At 33.7% G+C, this 22,204-nt stretch overlaps 2 protein-coding genes, 2 long non-coding RNA genes and 1 pseudogene across 6 annotated transcripts; all 5 read right to left on the reverse strand.

Moving 5' to 3' along the window:
* Positions 1 to 3,445: 3,445 nt before the first annotated feature.
* On the reverse strand, positions 3,446 to 4,628 carry LOC148697487 (uncharacterized; annotated as a pseudogene).
* Positions 4,629 to 7,746: 3,118 nt separating this feature from the next.
* On the reverse strand, positions 7,747 to 9,916 carry LOC137721854 (uncharacterized). The gene is made up of 6 exons (XM_068460879.2): positions 9,826 to 9,916; positions 9,512 to 9,723; positions 9,185 to 9,403; positions 9,011 to 9,103; positions 8,803 to 8,904; positions 7,747 to 8,695 (listed from the first exon to the last, which is right to left on the reverse strand). The coding sequence occupies exons 1-6, from the start codon at positions 9,914 to 9,916 to the stop codon at positions 7,904 to 7,906; spliced, it is 1,509 nt and encodes a 502-aa protein (XP_068316980.2). The 3' UTR covers positions 7,747 to 7,903.
* A 2,942-nt stretch (positions 9,917 to 12,858) lies between these two features.
* On the reverse strand, positions 12,859 to 15,686 carry LOC137721984 (uncharacterized). Its single transcript, XM_068460997.2, has 4 exons — positions 14,524 to 15,686; positions 14,124 to 14,432; positions 13,930 to 14,035; positions 12,859 to 13,827 (listed from the first exon to the last, which is right to left on the reverse strand). The coding sequence occupies exons 1-4, from the start codon at positions 15,642 to 15,644 to the stop codon at positions 13,135 to 13,137; spliced, it is 2,229 nt and encodes a 742-aa protein (XP_068317098.2). The 5' UTR covers positions 15,645 to 15,686; the 3' UTR covers positions 12,859 to 13,134.
* A 1,019-nt stretch (positions 15,687 to 16,705) lies between these two features.
* LOC148697488 (uncharacterized) lies at positions 16,706 to 18,638 on the reverse strand. Its single transcript, XR_015961589.1, has 3 exons — positions 18,419 to 18,638; positions 18,269 to 18,333; positions 16,706 to 16,944 (listed from the first exon to the last, which is right to left on the reverse strand). It is a non-coding gene; the product is annotated as an uncharacterized LOC148697488 (long non-coding RNA).
* Positions 18,639 to 19,850: 1,212 nt separating this feature from the next.
* LOC148697489 (uncharacterized) lies at positions 19,851 to 21,286 on the reverse strand. 3 transcript variants are annotated; one of them, XR_015961592.1, is made up of 3 exons: positions 20,995 to 21,275; positions 20,761 to 20,836; positions 19,994 to 20,461 (listed from the first exon to the last, which is right to left on the reverse strand). It is a non-coding gene; the product is annotated as an uncharacterized LOC148697489 (long non-coding RNA). The 3 variants fall into 3 exon arrangements; XR_015961591.1 differs by having other exon boundaries at positions 19,851 to 20,836; positions 20,995 to 21,286; XR_015961593.1 differs by lacking the exon at positions 20,761 to 20,836 and having other exon boundaries at positions 20,995 to 21,286.
* Between the last annotated feature and the right edge of the window lie 918 nt (positions 21,287 to 22,204).

Below are 22,204 nucleotides of genomic sequence, written 5' to 3' on the forward strand. Positions count from 1 at the left end.
AATCCACTTGTTTCACAAATAATGATGAATCAAAGTATGTATTTTGAAACCCCCAATGTAGGTAAAAATGAAGTGAACCTGTCATTCTAGGTAGGGGTGGGTTCAAAAAACCGAAAACTGAAAAAATCGAAAGCCGAACCAGACTGAGGCCAAAAAAAAGCCGAACAGAACCGAACCAAATCTGGCCAATTTGGTTTCGGTTTTTGAGGTTTGAAAACCAAACCAATATATATATATATATACACTTAATTATTTTTTTTAAATGTTTATAAATAGTTTAGTCATACAATCATAACAAAACAGAACCTGTTGCGAAGTTGGTTTCAGTGAAACTTTCCAAGCTGGAGCGCATGAGTTCAAACCCTCCTCATGCCTCCTAGATTTTGGAGATTTTTTTAATTTTTATGACCAAATCAACAAAACCTTATCGCATCCACACATTTTCTATTTCTCATTCCCCTCTTCTCTCTCTGTCGTTCCCTACCTCCAGACTCCCTCCATGTCCATTTCTCCATTCTTCTCCATAACATGCATCCTCCTTTCTATTCCAAGCTTCATATTTGTGAGACCTCAATGTCCATGCCTCCAGTTCCTCCTTTCTATTCTAAGCTTCATATTTGTGAGACCCTCCATGTCCATGCCGCCAATTTTTCCATTCTTCTCCATTCTATTTCCATGACAGTAATTATTCGTTCGATTGCATATTTGTATTGCAACTTTATGTTGCAGATTTGTAAAAAAAAATTTCTTGTGGGTTTGTTAGTTATTTGAATTTCAAATGCATAAATGTAAATTATGGAGTCTCAAACTCTTTGTCTCTCACTCTCTCAAACTCTTTGTCTCTCTGTAGCAAAAGGTTAGTCTCACACTCTCACTTCTCTATGTTTAATTTTATGTTCCGTTTATCTATTCAAATAGGTTCTAATTGGGTTATGCTAGATTTGTGTGCAATGTTGCCCCCCCCCCCCCCACCACTACGACCAGCACTCTACTCTTCATAATGCCGCCGCTAATGGCCAGATCAAGGTGGGTTCTTCATTTGCTTCATTGGGATTTCATCAAATGAGTGATTGTTCCGAGTTTTTCTGGATTTTGGGCAAATGGGTTTTTCTTTTTTTCTTTTTTCTTGTTCTAATTATCTCATGATTTGTTTGGTCGGAAATTGTTCAAACTCCATTGATGTTGGCTGCAATGCATGGCAAGATCTCCTACGTCCAAAAGCTTCTTGATACAGGAGCAAATGCATGTGAAAATCTAAACTTTTTTTCTTAGATTTGAAAATTTGGTTTTTATTTCCAAATATTAACTATCAAATTGATGTGGGATATTTATTGGGTATTGATGTTTGATTCCCTGAATGGTAGAACTTGCTTGCATACATTGCTTACTATGGCCATCTGATTGCCTTCAAGCTATTGTTTCTTTGTTGTTTATTCGAGTTTTGTTTCTTTTTCCTGGTCGGTTTCCTTTTAGTCCATAGTGGTTTGATCCCCTCTATGATTAATCTGGCTATTTTCTTATTGCTGAAGAAGAAGAAGAAGAAAAAAAAAAAATCGAAACAAGGCCCAAACCAAACCGAAAAAAATTTGAACCGAACCAAAATTTTAGTTCAGTTTTGGTTTTGGCAAAAAACTGAACTGTTTACCCAACCCAACCCTAATTCCAGGCTCGGGGAGCTTGTTTTAACCCATATAAGGATTTATAAAATCGAAACCGGGCCCAAACCGAACCGAAAAAATAATTTGAACCGAACCAAAATTTCAATTTGATTTTGGTTTTGGCAAAAAACTGAACCGTTTAGCGAACCAGCCCTAATTCCAGGCTCGGGGAGCTTGTTTTAACCCATATAAGGATTTATAAAGTTTGCAAACCAAAGTTGGATGATTAGGATCCTTAAATCCAGGAGGTTGATCCATGTACACCTCTTCTTGAAGAATGCCATGCAGAAATGCATTCTTGACATCTAATTGTCTTAACTTCCAACCAAAATGTGTTGCAAGAGCCAATACAATCTGCATTATAGTTGGCTTAACTATAGGACTAAAAATCTCCCCATAATCTTGACCTGGTTCTTGATTGAACCCTTTAGTAACTAATCGAGCCTTATGTCGAGCAATGGACCCATTTGCATGCTTTTTTAAAAATCCACTTACATCCCACCAGATTATTGTTGGGAGGTAATGGCACCAAACTTCATGTCTTATGAGAATGAAGTGCATCTACTTCCTCTTTCATAGCAGTCAACTAAACAAGCACTTTTAAAGTAGTTTTGTAAGTGGCAGGCTTAACTAAAGATAAAGCAATACCCCCAGACTCCTGTAAAGTTGTTAGAAAAATCTTTTTCTTCAAAATGCCACTTTTACTTCGAGTTTGCATCGGACGCAGATTCAAATGAGGAATTTCAAGAATAACTTGCATGGATTCAGGTTGAAAAGATTCAACCGGTGGGAAAGTATAAGTTGATATGTCTTCAGCATTGGACTCAGGTACCACAGGGATTGATGAAAAAGATGTATATGTGCCAGTAATAGACAAAGGTGAATTTGAGATAGGAAGAGATGGTAGAGGTAACATGGGTGATGTAGTGGGTGGTGAAGATGATGAATCAGGAGTATTGCTAGGTGAAATGAATGTATCTGATGCATTAGTGTCATGAGGTGTAGGCAACTCAATAGTATTGCTATTGGTGACAACAGGTAAAGAGGAAAATGTACCTGACACTTCAAGAGATGAAATGGATACTTTTGAATCGGGCACTAAGGCTGTATATGGAAAGTCATATTCATCAAATACAACATGCCTAGATATATAAGTGTGTTTCCCAGACACATCATAACATATGTACCCTTTATACTGAGAAGCATATCCCAAAAAGACACACTTAATAGTTTTCACTTGAAGTTTGTTGGTAAGATAAGGTTTTAAAAAGGGGTAACAAGCACAACCAAATATTCTTAGATGAGAAATGGCTGGAATATCTCCAAACAAAACTTCAAAAGGAGATTTATCATGTAAAATTGATGTAGTCATTATGTTAATCAAATAGGATGCAGTTTGAACAACATAGGTCCAGACAGAAGATGGTAGTTTGGCATGTTGTAATAAGGTGATGGTAGTCTCTATAAGATGTCTATGTTTTCTCTCAGCCAATCCATTTTGGTTAGGTGTGTATAGACATGACTTGTGATGAATTATACCCTTATCTGCAAGAAAAAACTGAAACTATTTGCTACCATACTCTCTCCCCCCCCCCCCCCAATTCACTTGGAGAATCTGAATGGACGTTGAAAATTGAGTTTGAACATATTTTTAGAAGATAACAAATACAGAATACAAGTCACTTTTATTGATTAATGGAAAAAACCAACAATGCCTTATCCATTCATCAACAAATACCACATAGTACATGTATCCATCTACTGAAATACAAGGAGAAAGACCCCAAAGGTCACTATGTATGGTATGAAATGGTTTTATAGACTTATGAACACTGTGGGGAAAGGGAAGTTACAAAATTTGCCTTAAAGACAATTATGACACATGACAGATGAAGAAACTGGTTTACTTTGGACATGTGCTTTTTGTAACATCAATGCAACAATATTATTTATAAGATGACCTAGTCTATGATTCCAAGTAGAAGAGAAAACTAGCTGACCAAGATATGCTCGAGGTTGATGTTTGTTGGTTGTGAGAACAGAATGAGAAAATGCTAAAGGAATTGGATAGAGTCCATTACTGCACAATTCTTTTTAAAGGATCCTCCTTGTGGCTTTGTCCTGAATCCAAAAGCAAAAGGCATGAAAAATTAACCAACAGTTGTTATCCAAACAAATCCGATGAACGGACAACAAATTTTGAGTTAACTTTGGAACATATAGAATTGAATTCAAGTTTATTGGCTTTACTCGTGTATGAATAACAGAGTTACCAACACATGATATTGACAAACCTTCACCATTTGCAGTTTGAACTGTTTCATTTGTTGGATAAGGTGTGGCCAGAGATAAGTTGGATAAATCTGCAGTCATGTGATTAGTTGCTCCAAAATCAGTAAGCCATACTTGAGGTAGACGCTGAGATATGGATGTCTGAGATGGTTGCATGACAGTATGCATAGCTTGCATTGGGGATTGTTGAAAGTGATGATACTAAGCTAGAGAGTGTCCAAATGATGAAGAATACATCTTAGGAACATTGAGATAAGAACCAGCACCAAGAAAGTTTGGACCTTTATCATTATAGAAGTAGTACCATATGAAGTGATTTGTTTTACCACAAATGTGGCACTTGGATTTCTCAGGAGGCTTAAATCCACAGAATAGGGTAGTGTGACCTTCACTGTTGCACAATTGACAAGTATGAACAAGAGGAGCAGATTGAGAGGTATACTAGGAAGTGGAAAATTAACCAAGAACACCTGGAGTTGGTGTGGGCAACACATGAGTTTGTGTATAAAATTATGGTCTCGGATTAAATGTTCGTTGGCCTTGATGAAACTTGCCCCTGCCCTTGTTCCTATTGAAAGGTTTATAGTTGCCATTAACATAAGAAGATTGTCCATGAGCTCCATTAGACTACTGAAAAGATGGTGCAGATGACACTTGAGGTCTGGAATTTGCAACCATAGTGCAGTAGTGAGGTTATCCACAATACTCTCTTCAGCTAATAACTGAGATCGAAACTCTTTCAAAGTAATAACACTCTCTCTACCCCTAACCACACATCAAAATGTATTATATTCAGGAGGTAGGCCATTCAATGCTAGAATCATAGTATCTTCATCAACAAAGTACACCCCTGCAGCTGCCAAATAATCTCTAGCCTCTTTGATTTTATAGAGATATTGACTGATAGTATCAAATCCTTTTTGGATATTCTACAAATTTGACTTCATTTGGAAAATGCTTGTCCTTGACACAGTGGAAAATTGTTCTTTTAATCGAATCCAAAGATCTTTAGAGCTAGTACTACTAATCGCACAAGACATAGCAACCAAAGACAAGGTCACAGTAATAAGTTGCATAACAACCCTATCATGAATTTTCCATATCAATAAAGTATCACAGTCAACAATAGATGAGGTGTCAGAAGAATTTATATTGGTTCAATAGAGGCAGCATTAGTAGGACAAGGATGAGATCCATCAACAAATCCTATGATTCCATTGCTTTCCAGCAACAGTTACATCTAAAGTTGTGCTGCAGTCACCATTGTTGCAATAAAGAACTAAGCAATTCACTAAGAACTTATCACAAACACTTGAACTACACAATGCAGAGAGAGGAGAAGAAGAATCAATCACACTTCACGATCAAGTTGAAAAACCCTAGAAATTCGAATTGTACAAGAAGACGAAGAAATCTTGAAGAATCAAGAAACAAAGAGATCAAAGATAGCCAAAGACCAAGTTGGATCCAGAGATAACGGAAGAAAGAAGCCAGATTGAAGAATCTACATAAGCATTAGAGGCCATTGATACCATGTTAACCAATATCAATTGAAAAACTATGAAGAACAACTTCTAGAGAGAGAGAGAGATTGAGATATCAGAAAAAGAAAGAGAGAGAGAAGATAGAGAAATGAACTTTCTTTCTTAATCACTAAGTAATGCAGTATACACTGCTATTTATACACAACAATCTTAACTAACTAACCATCACATCCTCCAATCTTATGTCAAGTGTAACAATCTTATCATACTCTAACAGGTATCTCCTCGGTTTCCATCATTGCCTCCTTATTCATTTCGGTAATTTGGCATCTAACACAATCTACTTAAGGTCAATATGTAATATATTCTAAAGTCATAAAATCATCAAGACGTTAGGATCACAGATTCAATAAACCATATTGAGATCTCCCATAAAAACATCAAGGCGTTGGTAACAAAATACAATTTTTGTCAAATTAAAATCTCATATAAGAATAAGAGTATAAGTAAAATACAACATACTGTTTAAAATAATTAAGATCTTCTATTAAAACTTATGAACAAAAATTTACTATTAAACCATTAGCTAATAACACAAAAGGCAGTTTCTTACTTCCACTAATTAAAAGAGACAAAACTACATAGGCAAACTATTGCTCTTACTAATTAAAAGAGTAAAATAATCTTATAAACACCTACAAAATGAAACATACATCATTTAAATACTCCCACTGGTAAAGCATTAGTCATGGTTTCTACAAGCATAAAATTTGTAAGCTTAACATCAACTACTTTCTAATGACTACCAGATAAAAGAAGGGATTATTGTGACTGAAAAACTATACAAAACCATTATGTCAGTTCATCTAACATTTGACAAGAATAAAAACAACTTTAACTAAATGTTGTCTTATATTGCCACAAAATCATATAATTCGATAATCATCTTTGGAGAGAAATTGGTTATATTAGGTTTGCATAGCTAAAACACAAGAGCATTCATACATAGCTTCAACACTTTTGAGTAGTCAAAGTATATATAATCTTGTCAATCTCAAATTCACTATACAATTATTTATAGTTGATTGAATAGGAAAACACTTTTGAGCAGAATATACTATTCATTGATAACATATAAACCACAAGTTTAATTTCTTGAACAACAACCAAAAATTAATAAGCAAAACAGTTTTGAGCAAAATATACTCTTAACACTACTTGAATATAAATCTATTCGTATTGTATTTATCATTCATTATTGATAAATAATAATAGTCATTCAAAATAAAATATTCTTCAAATAATGTGTGGTCTTTGCATATTTCCTGCAAGGTTAGCTTTCTTATAACAAATAAAATACAAATATAAAATAATAATGTACATTTTATCTCTATGACTAAAACATGACCATTAAATACGTGCATAATTGATGATTGTGAAGTCCATCATATATTATTTCTCCCACTTGGACAAACACTCACCGTTTTTAAGTCAAAATTTCAAACAAAATTTCAGCAAAAGTGTCATGAACTTGAATATACAAATTGATGTCAAAATTATAAGTGAGTTGAACGAACAGAAAACCGGTAGCATAGACTTATGCACTAGCTCATGTTGTTCAAAATTCATGCAACTCAGGCCATTAACACTACTACAATATATGCTATCACCGGCGGAGGACAAACCGACGAGAAATCAACTTTCTGTCGAAAATTTGGCACAAATCCGACATTACATAATGTAATGTCGCTTTTCAATAGCGACACTATTGCTAGGGTCGCAAAAGGGCTTCAGCGTCGCTTTTTGAGCTTAATCCGCCACTACACAGTGTCGCTTTAAAGCGACACTAACCCTAACGTCGGTTTAAAGCGACGCATACTTACACGTGGATCAGCTATTTAATAATAAAGTATGCAGTATACTGTCGCTTTAAAGCGACATTATATTAAAATGAAATAAATAAAATATTCCTTAAACCGACGTTAGATAACAATGAAATAAATAAAATATAAAAACTAGCGACGCATACTTACACGTGCATCAGCTATTTAATAATAAAGTATGCAGTATACTGTCGCTTTAAAGCGACATTATATTAAAATGAAATAAATAAAATATTCCTTAAACCGACGTTAGATAACAATTAAATAAATAAAATATAAAAACTAGTAACGGTCTTAACCGACACTATATTTGTTAATAATAATAAAAGTGGATGAACAACTGCATGCAATTTCAATTAATTCCAACCAAAAAAAATTATAAATTTTAAGATCAAAATAAACATTAATGAAAATAAATAACAAAAACAATAGTGCCAAACTGTACATTTCACATTTCACATAAAATCCAAAAAGTCGTCCGTCGTAACAAACATTAAATCCGACATTACAAACATAACATAAAAAAACAAAAAGATAGACCAATTATACTGTCGTATTTAACCGACAAGAAAAAGAACCAATTAAACTACCCAACCGAATCTGCGCCTGAACGTCGTCCAGATCCTTCTGCTTGAGAATCTTCTCCTTGAGATACTCCTCCTTGAGATCCTCCTTCTTGAGATCCTCCATCTGATCCAAAAATCCTCGACAAGTCCACATCAAATCCAACACCTGCAAGCATTCCAGAAAACCCCCCAACTGGAACTTCAGGAAAAGATCCACTAGGAGCAGCCATCTCAGGTCGATATACTGGCACTTGATAAGGCGGCTGCTGCATGTATGGCATGGGCGGCTGCTGCATGTATGGCATGGGCGGCTGCTGCATGTATGGCATGGGCTGCGCAGGCATCGGATACACAGGATATAGAGGTTGCTGATTATTGCCAGCATACGGATATGCAGGGGAAGGCTGACTTTGGCCCGACTGTTGAGGAGGTTGACTGTGGCCTGATTGTTGGGTTCCCGGGCTATATGGTGGTTGTGGCTGAAATCTTTGAAAAAACCATGCAAACAACTGATTTTGCTTGTTCTCCAGGTCCGAAATCCGTTTATTATTATTTTCGTCTCTCATTTTCAACTCATTATTTTGAGTCATTAGCAACGCCATTGAACTCTTAGATGATCTCCTAGAGGAAATTGATGTAGAAGATGCAGAAGATGCATAAGACACCATATCAGGAGTCACACCATGACCGTATCCTCTGACTCTATTATACCTCTCAGGACCCATAGTATCAACATAAACTTGGGTCCTAAGATCTTCATTATCGTCTTGGCCCGACTCAATCAATGTTTGCAGGTTGCTCTCCATTGTTGACTTGCATTACAATTTTTAAAAACAAAAATTCAATCGTAAAACAGAAAAATAAGCTATAGATAATAAATACTAATAAAATCAAATACTAACACGAAAAAATCAATTACCCCTGTACGCTCCGATGTTTCATCAATCCATGATTTATCTTTTCGTGTATGACATTCACGAAAAAAGGTTACAGGATCTGCTTCTTTCCCATGCTTCTTCCGCTTTATCAAAAATAAAATTTCATACAAACAAATTAAGCAAACCTCATACTAAAAATAAATATAATTATTTAAAATTAATCATCTCTTGAAAATGTACAATCCATACATATTCTTCCCGCACTCTTGCAAAGGATTTTGTACCAGTAGTATGGTTCATTGATTTCAATCCCCGATTAATCTTATTTTTTTCAGCAACCTCCTGAAAAAAAACGAACGAAAAAAGAAAAGATTATATTAGGCAACTTTAAAGTTATAACGAAATAAATCGTGTAGGGTTTACCTTTGTTTTGTCTCTATTCCAATATGCCAACAAATCATTCCACTGGGTAGGAATCACATCAGGAGGAGGCTCGCTGCGAACCTGTTCTGCTCTTTTAGTATAATACTTTTTTTTTAACTTATTTCTAAACTCTTTGTGCGCATGCTCCGCAATCTTAAGCGTCATATGACGGATCAAAGGCATTTTTACTATATCTGCATCTTCAAAAAAGATACTTCCCTACATACATAAAAACAAAAAACAAAAAAAATCACGCTAGTCAAATATTATTACAATCATTGACCTATTCTTCTATTTTCAACTAAAAATAAAAAGATCTATATATACCTTTATTCTATTCCAAAAAGCTTCCTTATCTTCTTCCGTAACCTTACGCCAATCTTTCTCCAACGGAAGATTTCTATAGTCCCTAACCTCCGCTGCTACATGTTTTGAAAAAGCACTAGCGTTATCACTAATGCATTTTCCGGACGAATCAAACGAACAAAGCTGTTTCGTCCATTTAGGAATTGAGGGTCCACGCCTCCGTTGAGATGTACCTTGTTAATACAAACACACAATTAAAAAGTAGGAAACAAATGTATATTTTCAGATTAGCAATAATAATCGTTCAAACACAACAAAAAAAAAAAAAAACTGACACTCATAACAATTCAAAAAAGAACCAGCATCACCCTCGTCCTCTTCCAAATGAAGTTCCTCAGAACGTTGATCTTCACGGGAATTATCCATTGCAAAACTTAATGGAAGGAGAAGGAAGTGGGGGAAAGAGGAAGCTAGAAATGGGGGAAAGAGGAAGCCAGAAATGGGTGATAGAGAGGAGAGACAGAAGTGGAACACGGAAGTGAAGGGAGACAGAAATTAAATATGGATAACAACTTAGCGTCGAAATATGAATACATTACGTCGCTTAAAACCGACACAATCACTGACTAAACCTCCCCACACGTAACCTGACATAAAGCCTGCTATACTTGTCAGTGCAAGCCTATTGCGTCGCTTTAAACCGACGTTATCTTGCATAGCGTCGAAATAAGGGCCTACTGCGTCGTTTAAAACCGACGTTAGCTTGCATAGCGTCGAAATAAGCACAGGTTTGTGTCGCTTAAAACCGCCACTATATCTGATTCGACCTATATTATAGCCTGACATAGTTTTGACTGAAAGTCTGACATGTTTCAGTCATAAATGCCTTTGCGTCGAAATAAGGTCACATTGCGTCGGTTTTAACCTATGTTAGCCTGACAGGTTTTTAATAAGAGAAAGTTTGTGTCGAAATATGAAAACATTTGCTTCGAAATAAGAATCGTCTGACATTCAATTAGTCTCGAAAATGTATAATTTTGCCTCGATTAAAACCAGTCCAAGTTGACATGCCAATCAATTCAACCCATTCCAAGCAAAAAATACCGGGAAACCTCCCGCCGAACATAAAAATAAAATTTGTACTTCCCAAAAAAAAAGGAACAAATAAATAAATTTATTAAGTTATGTTATGTCATATAATATTTTAATAAATAATTAGACATGCCAATCAATTTACCCAAAATTTAAAAATAATTAGTTATGTTATGTCATATAATATTTTAATAAATAAATTTATTAAGTTGAATCAATTTTTTTTGCACTGTAATTGTTATTTTAATTTGTTGTTATTTTGATAATTTTTTGTTGTTATTTACTAGAATGGATTAGATGAACATAATTTGAGTTGTTATGAGAAAATGGAATGAATAATATTTATAAGCATTTATGTTAAATTAACAATATTAAATATAACCTAAACTTATAATATTTAGGAATATAAGAATATATTATGTTAAATTAATTTTTTTTGCACTCTAATTGTTATTTTAATTTGTTGTTATTTTGATACATTTGATAACATTTGGTTGTTATTGACTAGAATGGATTAAACACCATTGAACCCAAATCAAAGTTGGAAGTGTGGTGATATGTAGAGTTGCTCCACATCGGAAAGTTAATTACCCTAGAAAGCTTAGAAGAGTTGAGTCACTCTTTGTATTTTAAATTGAAGATCGAATTCATTCATTGTATTCATATAGGGTCAAGGAGTGTAGTTATAAAAAATCATCTAAATCGGAGTTAAAATAACCGTTAAATCGTGATTTTTCGTTTATAACCGTCGAAAAGCTTTGTCCCGTTACTTGATCTCTGAATGTTTTTTTTTTGTGATTTTTTGCTGATGTGATCTCCAAGCATATACAAACAATTTTGACGGTTTGGATCGTTGAAATTAGTTTTGGAGAATTCGTAAAACGATAGATTGGCTAACACTTAGAGTTTATTTATACTTTCATTAAGTATAACGTAAGATTTTGTGGTATCCACTTGTGTAAATATTTTAAATTGAAGATCGAATTCATTCATTGTATTCATATAGGGTCAAGGAGTGTAGTTATAAAAAATCATCTAAATCGGAGTTAAAATAACCGTTAAATCGTGATTTTTCGTTTATAACCGTCGAAAAGCTTTGTCCCGTTACTTGATCTCTGAATGTTTTTTTTTTGTGATTTTTTGCTGATGTGATCTCCAAGCATATACAAACAATTTTGACGGTTTGGATCGTTGAAATTAGTTTTGGAGAATTCGTAAAACGATAGATTGGCTAACACTTAGAGTTTATTTATACTTTCATTAAGTATAACGTAAGATTTTGTGGTATCCACTTGTGTAAATATTTTAAATTGAAGATCGAATTCATTCATTGTATTCATATAGGGTCAAGGAGTGTAGTTATAAAAAATCATCTAAATCGGAGTTAAAATAACCGTTAAATCGTGATTTTTCGTTTATAACCGTCGAAAAGCTTTGTCCCGTTACTTGATCTCTGAATGTTTTTTTTTTGTGATTTTTTGCTGATGTGATCTCCAAGCATATACAAACAATTTTGACGGTTTGGATCGTTGAAATTAGTTTTGGAGAATTCGTAAAACGATAGATTGGCTAACACTTAGAGTTTATTTATACTTTCATTAAGTATAACGTAAGATTTTGTGGTATCCACTTGTGTAAATATTTTAAATTGAAGATCGAATTCATTCATTGTATTCATATAGGGTCAAGGAGTGTAGTTATAAAAAATCATCTAAATCGGAGTTAAAATAACCGTTAAATCGTGATTTTTCGTTTATAACCGTCGAAAAGCTTTGTCCCGTTACTTGATCTCTGAATGTTTTTTTTTTGTGATTTTTTGCTGATGTGATCTCCAAGCATATACAAACAATTTTGACGGTTTGGATCGTTGAAATTAGTTTTGGAGAATTCGTAAAACGATAGATTGGCTAACACTTAGAGTTTATAATTATTATAATTAGTATAAAACTACAAATAATAAAAAATAATTATATATAATTATTATTATTAGGGTGTAAAACATTCATTGCATTCGTATAGGGGTGTAAAACAGTTAAATTAATATATAATTATTATTGTTTTTAGGGGTGTAAAACAATTAAATTAATATATAATTATTAATATTTAGGCTATAAAACTGCAAATAATAAAAAATAATTATATATAATTATTATTATTAGGGGTAATGCATATGATTGACAACAAGTATCTTGCGTCGAAATAGTCTCATATTGCGTCGAAATAGGCTAGGGTTGCGTCGGTTAAAACCGACGCCAAGTCTAACACACATGTCCTAAGCTTAACATTGCGTCGAAATAGGCTACGGTTGCGTCGGTTAAAACCGACGCCAAGTCTGACACACATGTCCTAAGCTTAACATTGCGTCGAAATAGGCTGGGGTTGCGTCGGTTAAAACCGACGCCAATTCTGACATACCTGAAAAATGCCGTCGGTTAAAAGCGACAGAATGTCAAGGAAAAAAAAAAAAAAAACAGAAATATAATTTTATAATACGATATCATAGCATACAAAATAAAACAAAGTCTAATTAATACAAAAAATAATTAATATATTTATTCCCTGTCATCATCTGTTAGCTCTTCGTCGGTATTGGCATGATTAACGAACCCGGTAGGCAACGCTAATGATTCAAGAAAGGGAGTCTCTTCCACGCCAACCCTTGTATGAAAATTTTCATTATCAAGAATTCGATCATCCAAGTTCGGCGTGTCATAATCATCAATAGCATCACTATCCTCTAATACGTCAAATAAATCTCTTGGCTGAGTTCGAACAACTACGTGCCAATCTTTTTCAATCGTGTCCTCCACGTAAAATGCCTGTAATGCTTGTGATGCTAGTATGAAAGGATCCTCTTTAAATCCCAATTGATTGAAATTCACCATAGTAAATCCATATTGATCAGTCTTCATTCCTCGTGGACTTTCACTATTAACCCATTCGCACTTAAATAACATCACAGCTCGACCCCTATCTCCTGCTTCAGTAGGACCACAATATTTGACCTCAAACATATCTACAACTCTGCCATAACAATTTACTTGCCCAATTGCTCCAGGAACATTTGCAGGTACAAAGACACCACAGTTTTGATTCTTATGCTTATCATCCACAGATTTTATACGAAATCTAAATCCATGAACAATGTGACTTTTGTATCTGCTCACAACCCTACTAGGATAATTAGCTAGCCAATGCAAGTCTTGAGATATCAATGTGTCATTAGCATCATATCTTGAATTCATCTGTAATAAGTATGAAGATAAATATTGACAAAATAACTATAAACATGTTATAATTAAAATGCAAAACAATAAATAAATAATATGATTATTATATCAACTCACATGTTGCTTGAACCATTCTGGAAATTCTTTCTTGCTTAGCTCTTTAATTTGTCGCATAGTTAACCTTTCTCGACGATATTTAGTTTTCAAGAATTCTTCATGTTGCCTACACAATTATGTCCAATTTAGATAATTATTTTTTCAAAGTTAAGAAAACCAATAAAACATTTCGACGTATGATTAAACATTCTTACCTTCTAAATGGGCTAACTTCATCACAATTATTTAGAATGTATCTATGGCACTGATCAAGAACATTTAGATTGAGCTCCACATTTTCTCCTGAACCCATATAACATCCTTTCGAGTCAAAAATTGATAACCCACCAGATACTCCACGTCCAATCCCATCTTCATTTCGGCCTCTACGGGTACGACGAGACTCAACGTCTCTAAGATAAATAGAACAAAATGACAAGCACTCATCCACCAAATATGCTTCAGCAATAGAACCTTCAGGACGACCCTTATTACGAACATAGCGCTTCAGTGTTTGCAAATACCTACAATTATAAAACGAAATACAAATTATTATAATTATTAATTAAAGTTATGACTACAATTGTAAAAAAATTATAAAAATTTATTCATTACCGTTCAATTGGATACATCCATCTATATTGAACAGGGCCTGCAAGCGCTGCTTCATCTGCCAAGTGAACTGGGAGGTGCACCATTATATCAAAAAATGCAGGAGGGAATATTTTCTCAAGTTGACATAATGTCAAGGCAATTCTTGAATTCAGTTGCTTAAATCCTTCCTCAGACTCCTTCTTACTACATAACTGTCTGAAAATTGCACTCAACTCTAATAAAACCATAGTAACAGCTTTAGGCAAAACTGGGCGTATTGCAAGCGGGAGTAACTGCTGCATTAAAACATGGCAATCATGACTTTTCAACCCATGTATTTTTCGTTCATTCACGTGCACACATCGTGACAGATTTGATGAATATCCATCTGGGACCCGAATAGTAGACAATACTTTACAAAACGCAGTTTTTTCTTCTCTTTTCAATGTGAACAATGCTGGAGGTCGAAATGTTCTATTTCCTTCTCTACGTGGGTGTTGACTATGTCTTATGTTCAAGAATTCAAGATCTGCACGTGCCGCCAATCCATCTTTAGACTTTTCTATATCTAGCAATGTTCCTACCACACTGTCACATATATTCTTCTCGATATGCATAACATCAAGATTGTGTCTAATCAAGAGATGCCTCCAATAAGGTAGTTCATAAAAAATCGATTTCTTCTTCCACTGACTGTTACTACTTGTACTGCTCGAAGCTCTTCTTCTGCGTTGCCCAACTGAAGCATCCTTGTTTGGTTTTCCAAAAGTAAATCTCAATGTAGAAAGTTCTTCGAGACATTGTAAACCAGTCCACTGCCTTGGTGCAGTACGATGCTCTCGACGACCATTAAAAGTGATGGTTTGCCTTCGAAACCTATGATTATCTTCAAGAAATCGTCGATGCCCCATATAACAAATCTTGCGACTCGCTGGCAAGTAAATAGATTCTTTATCATGCATGCAATGTGGACAAGCTTTATAACCATGTGTACTCCATCCTGACAACATTCCATAAGCCGGAAAATCACTTATGGTCCATAACACGGCAGCCTTCATCGTAAAACTTTGGTTGGAAAACGCATCATAAGTGGGAATGCCCACCTCCCACAACTCATTCAGCTCGTCAATCAATGGACGCATGTATACATCAATCTCTTTACCAGGACTGCGCGGTCCTGGTATTCACAAAGACAATAACAAATTTGGTTGCTTCATGCACATCCAAGGTGGCAAATTATAAACAGAAAGCACCACAGGCCATGTGCTATGATCATTCCTCATTTTCCCAAAAGGATTAAATCCATCACTGGCTAACCCTAATCGGACATTTCGAATTTCTGACGCAAAATCCGGATATAAATTATCCAAATGCTTCCATGCGGGAGAATCTGAAGGATGTCTCATAAACTCATCCTTAGGACATTCAGTTGCATGCCATCTCATATGTTCAGCCATATGCTTCGACATAAAAAAGCGTTGCAATCGTGGTTTTAAAGGAAAATACCACATAACCTTAGCTGCGACCTTTTTCCTCGAGCTATCCTCTGCATTGGTAATTTTATATCTTGATTTACCACAAACTGAGCACACGGTCAAATCTGAAGTATCTTTCCAATAGATCATGCAATCATTGGGACATGCATCAATTTTCACATACGACAGCCCCAAGTCATTTATAAGTTTTTTTGCTTTATAACAGGATTCAGGCAAACAATCCCCTTCAGGCAACATTCTTTTAATTAACTCCAGTAAAGTGGTGAAGATCTCGTCAGGCATTCCCGCTAAACACTTGATCTGATACAATCTTACAACTGCTTCCAATTTCTTAAACTCCTTACAACCTGGCCACAAATCTTGATCTGCCTCTTCAAGCAACTTAAAAAAAGTCTGCACCTCTTCTGGACGCCCTTCCCCAATAGGGGGTTCAGTAGATGGCCCAACACCTTCTTCTGTTAATGGTTGGACAAATACATCATTAAGAAAATCATGCATGCCAATCACCTCATCTCCTGTTTCTTCTTCTCCAATTCCCACATTTTGCTCTCCAATGTTTTGCTCGCCATGATGTCGCCAACAAGCGTTTTTATAATCTTTATCCATATCATACAATATGAGATGTTCAACAATGGTGTTCCTAACAAAAGAATATCGATTACAACATCTTTTGCAAGGACATCTAAACTTATCAGGATCAACACCATTTGCAACTGCTTGATCCAAAAACAAATTAATTCCAGTTGTATACGCTTCAAAATTTCGGGGTATTGTCAACCAACTCTTGTCCATATTTTACCACTTTACGAAGGTAAAATATTATGTTGACACTAAGATGCCTACAATCTTTCAATCCCTATCATGTAGGCATAACTATCAAAATTTTCAATTTCTATCTTTCACCCCTCGAACTCTATCACGATTGCAATCTTTTAATTTTCAACACCTATTATAGTAAAAGCAAATTAAAATAACAACAAAAAGTTGTCAAAATTATGCTCATCTAATCCATTCTAATAAATAACAACCAAAACTTATCAAACTTATCAAAAATAACAACAAATTCAAATAACAATTAGAGTGCAAAAAAAATTAATTAATATATTCTTATATTCCTAAATATTATAAGTTTAGGTTATATTCTTATATGAAAGGTTATATTCTTATATGAAAGGATATTCTTATATTATAAGTTTAGGTTATATTCTTATGAAAGGTTATATTCTTATATTTTTATATTCCTAAATATTATAAGTTTAGCTTATATTCTTATTAGAGTGCAAAAAAAAAAAAAAATAACATAATATATTATAATATTACTCAATATTATAAGTTTATGTTATATTTAATATTGTTAATTTAACATAAATGCATATAAATATTATTCATTCCATCTTCTCATAACAATTCAAATTATGTTCATCTAATCCATTCTAGTAAATAACAACAAAAAATTATCAAAATAACAACAAATTAAAATAACAATTAGAGTGCAAAAAAAAAAAAAAATTAACATAATATATTCTTATATTACTCAATATTATAAGTTTATGTTATATTTAATATTGTTAATTTAACATAAATGCTTATAAATATTATTCATTCCATCTTCTCATACCAATTCAAATTATGTTCATCTAATCCATTCTAGTAAATAACAACAAAAAATTATCAAAATAACAACAAATTAAAATAACAATTAGAGTGCAAAAAAAAAAAAATTAACATATTGTATTCTTATATTACTCAATATTATAAGTTTATGTTATATTTAATATTGTTAATTTAACATAAATGCTTATAAATATTATTCATTCCATTTTCTCATAACAATTCAAATTATGTTCATCTAATCCATTCTAGTAAATAACAACAAAATATTATCAAAATAACACCAAATTAAAATAACACTTAGAGTGCAAAAAAAAAAATTAACATAATATATTCTTATATTACTCAATATTATAAGTTTATGTTATATTTAATATTGTTAATTTAACATAAATGCTTATAAATATTATTCATTCCATTTTCTCATAACAATTCAAATTATGTTCATCTAATTCATTCTAGTAAATAACAACAAAAAATTATCAAAATAACAACAAATTAAAATAACAATTAGAGTGACAAAATTAATTAATTCGACTAAATTTTTATTAATTTAACAAAAATAGTAGAATTTTATCTAAGTGCTTAAATTATAATTTTTAAATAAATAAACTTGTGTATTATACAATTTAAAAATTAAAGAAGTTAGGGATACAAACCTGATTTGTTGAAGAATTTCGACGTCAACAATTCTTTATGTACTCAACCAACTCCAATAACTTTCCTACAAAAATAAATTGTAACTAAAAATTAAACAAGAAAAACTTACTGTTGTGAAAATAAAAATATTATAAGCAAGAAAAACTTACTGTTGTGAAGAGGAACAAATGAATTTTGAAAACCAAAGGAGAAAGCTGAAAGAGAGAACAGAGGAACAAATGAAGTTTGCAAACCAAAGGAGATAGCTGAAAGAGGAACACGGGAGACTTTGTAAAAATTGGAAGAACGAATAAGAAAAGTGCAAGAGAAGAAAAAGAAAACACGGGGGAGAGGGTATAAAGAGCAACAATGTGTCGCTTACAACCGACACTGGTTTTCAAAATATATGTCGCTCAAAACCGACGCAAGATTTAAAATATTAAAAACAAGAATTAGTGTCGCCTAGAAGCGACACTAATAGTTTATGTCGCTTAAAAGCGACACTATTTTATTTAAAGCGACGCCATTGCTTAAAAATATTAAAATATATGTCGATTATAAGTGACACTAAATTTTTACGTCGGTTTAAAAGCGACATAGAAATTTTATGACGCTTATAAGCGACACTAAATACGACGTCATCTTCACTGAGTGTCGCAAATCTCTTTTTCGCCACTATATAATATTAAAGCGACGCAAGAAGTGACACTATTAGGTCCTTTTGTAGTAGTGTAAATATGAAACTTTGTAGTGTATAACAAGAGAAATATAGGTGTATCATATTCAAAATTCAAGTTATTGGAGACCATTAGATGAGTTGTTCAACAACTACTAGTCATGATACATAATTTACCAGAAAATGCGTTCATTTGTGTCAAAAGTATAGAGCCATGAAATTTTATGCAAAAAGAAACATTAGAAAGTCTACATTATAAGTTGAGCTTATGATAAAAGGTTGGATCAAAATAACATTCAAACAGGTAATACAATAGAGTTGTTCCAAAGGGAAGAGGTAAAACTAAATATGTTTTAATTATAAATCCAAAGCTAATTAAAACAAAAGAATTAATTATATCTTCTCATATAAAATAGCACCTTGTACAACAATAACAACAATAATATTTGACCACGAAAAATGCAAACCTTTTTCTGAAATGATGAGGGTGAGTTAGCAGGTTTAATGCATGGAAAAAGCATAAATGCACTCTCTACAAATCCAATCTATCTAACCAAGGAGTAATGGAAACCTAGGAACCTTTTAACGCAAAGCTTTGATTGTTGTAGCCAAGAGTACAAAAGGAAACTTGTCAAAATTAAATGCAATCTTAACAAATCAAGGGTGAAAAGCTCACTCAGATAAAAGGTGTTAGTTAATTAGCCCATGTGGGCTGTCTTAAATTGCTTACCTGCTCACATGAAATAGCAAGCAAAACTAACTAGTTGACTCACTAGTCATAATGCATAAAAAATAAAAAATAAAAAAAAAGTGAAATGCATATGCATGTACAAACCTTACATGTGATGAAGCAACACCATATGATATACCTTTGGATTATTCACTTTCCATCTTACTAGAACATGTAACAAGAGAAACACAAAGAATTAAGAAGCATTTGTACAATATGGAATTAAAGTCCTATGATCATACATAGATGTCTTGGTGACAATGGGCACACATTTTATACGATGAAGCATACAATTTACTTTGAAACTGTTACAACGACACCGCTTTAGCTACTTAACTGTAAGGAGTAACTCATTTTTATATTCAAAAGGCAAACTACAAAACAGCAGCATACACAAAAAGATTCCGAAGAAATCCATCAGCATCATCTATGAGAGCTGGTCTAATCTAAACAGGAGGCACATATCAAATTGTACACTCATATATAGATGTACACATATAAATATGTACACTCGTTATAAATACCAAAAAACAAAAATTTATACACATATCAAAGTGTGACTCGTTCAAAAAGTGAAATGACTCCTTACATCATAACAGAAGTGAGTGTTTTACTTCTAGACCTCGGCGGACTTCTCTTGGGTTGGAGGGACCGGAGGCCCAAAAAATTGTGGAGCAGTAGGTGATTCCCTTCGGCCAGATGCCCTTCCAAGGAGGAAAAAAGCAAGGGCTAAAACCAATATTAACAATATAACCGGCGCAGAAACCACAACTACAAATCCCATTTTGTTTTGAAGCTAACAAGTCTCTGCATATCACAAACCATGCCCTTAGAGTCAAAAGTTAAGTGAAACATGGATTCATCAACTACAAATACATGTTCAGTACTCGTTTCTAAGTTCTGAACGATTAGTTAAAACTGCTACGCCGATGAATATTTTGTTTATTGACATTCAGTCTCTGCTGTATCAGAGCAGAGCAAATTTTGGTCCTCGGTTCAAATCTCATAGACAGAGTTGCTAATAAAAAAAAACTAAGAAAATGGTTATCTAGTCAGAGAACTTAGGAATATAAGAAACAAGAAAAGACAGAATAAGATGAATTTACCCATTAGTTGATTAAATTCTTGCTTTGTAAATATTTGATTGCAGACTTCAACGGAAACTCACACATTTCTGATTCCCTAGAAGTTCGTATACACATGAAAAAATTAAAGAAGTGAAACAATTCTCATACTCATTTTAATAAGCGCACGCAAAAAACTCAATTCAAAACGATTGCTTTTTCGTATTTTCGACAAGTAAACATGCTCTAAAATCATGGCACATGTAGAGGACTTACCTCTTGGGGTTTAATCTCTGGAAGTCTGGAACTAGAGCACAAGAGACTGAGACAGAAGGAATTGATGATGATGATGATGATGATGATGATGATGATGAATGATGAAAGATAGAAGATGTGTGTATCGTATTCATGTCCAACCAAGTCACTCGGTTGAGCTTAGGAGGGGGCCTGTCAGCTCTCCACGTCTCAGAAACCTGACCGTGGATATGGGGTAACGTGAGAGGGAGCAAACTAAGAAAATACACACTCCACTCGCTGTTAGGGTTATGCCATTATGTATCTTATAATCTTAAAAAAAGCACCGACTAAAATAAAACTAAAGTCTTACTTGCTCCACCTGCGATATTATTATATAATATTGATTGATTGCTCTTTCGTATCTTTGAAAAGGAATGGAGACTAATTTACTATTTTTCTTGTATTCCCTCAAAAGTGCAATCATTAAAAAGATGAGTGTTAGCAAGCGGTTAATTGGTCTGGTAGTCTAAGTCTTTCTTTAACCCATTTTGTTTCGAATTCAAATCATTTCTCTTTTGTAATGTAAATTAAAGTAGTATTATCGTTTTATTGAAAAAATTGTTAAAATTAAGGACTTTCAAGTTAGCTTTTGGTGGTGAAAAATAGTCACCACTTTCAAGCTATTTAATTTTGCACGCTATTTTACTTGATTTTATTTAAGTGAATTGTTTTTAGCACTCCAAAAATCTCATTTGGCACTCCAAACTTTTTATAATTAGAAAATATATATATATACTTTTGATGAGCGTAAAATGAGATTTTTAGAATACTAATAACATTTCCCTTATTCAATATGATTAGTTAAAAATAAAGAAAGAAGTGTAAATGAGTGATTATTCTTCCCCGACTTGCACAAACCCCACGCGAGAGGAATACAAACACGAACCTCGCATGCAGATCGTGAAATGCTATTAACCAAGGTACCAGTCCCTGGTGCACAACTTAACTCAGTGCACAAAATTATGGAGACAGGTGACCAAAATGGTCTAGATACTCAAAATCAAAGGTATTTTTTTGTCAGTATTGTTAACTGGCACATTAGTATTTGCATTCATGTCAAACATCTTGGATCACATCCCAGCCATAACTTCCTGCAATGGAAGAGAGATGATTGAAAAGCCCGGGGGTTCCGGGGTTTTGCAAATTTCAATCTTGTTAGAACAAGTAACAGAAGCAAGCAAGCAAAGCA

Source organism: Pyrus communis, chromosome 4 (assembly GCF_041283825.1).
Source record: "Pyrus communis isolate YQ-2024b chromosome 4, ASM4128382v1, whole genome shotgun sequence".
NCBI lineage: Eukaryota > Viridiplantae > Streptophyta > Magnoliopsida > Rosales > Rosaceae > Pyrus > Pyrus communis.

Bases quoted from the DNA above. Each gene is read 5' to 3' on its own strand.
- LOC137721854 (XM_068460879.2), bottom strand. From the start codon at position 9,916: ATGGATAATTCCCGTGAAGATCAACGTTCTGAGGAACTTCATTTGGAA. The intron at 9,404-9,511 runs GTATATATAGAT...TTATGTATGTAG, and splicing joins CTTTTTGGAATAGAATAAAG to GGAAGTATCTTTTTTGAAGA. The intron at 8,696-8,802 runs GTAATTGATTTT...TTGTAATGCAAG, and splicing joins AAACATCGGAGCGTACAGGG to TCAACAATGGAGAGCAACCT.
- LOC137721984 (XM_068460997.2), bottom strand. From the start codon at position 15,644: ATGCGTCCATTGATTGACGAGCTGAATGAGTTGTGGGAGGTGGGCATT. The intron at 14,433-14,523 runs GTAATGAATAAA...TTATAATTGTAG, and splicing joins TGGATGTATCCAATTGAACG to GTATTTGCAAACACTGAAGC. The intron at 13,828-13,929 runs GTGAGTTGATAT...TACTTATTACAG, and splicing joins CAGAATGGTTCAAGCAACAT to ATGAATTCAAGATATGATGC.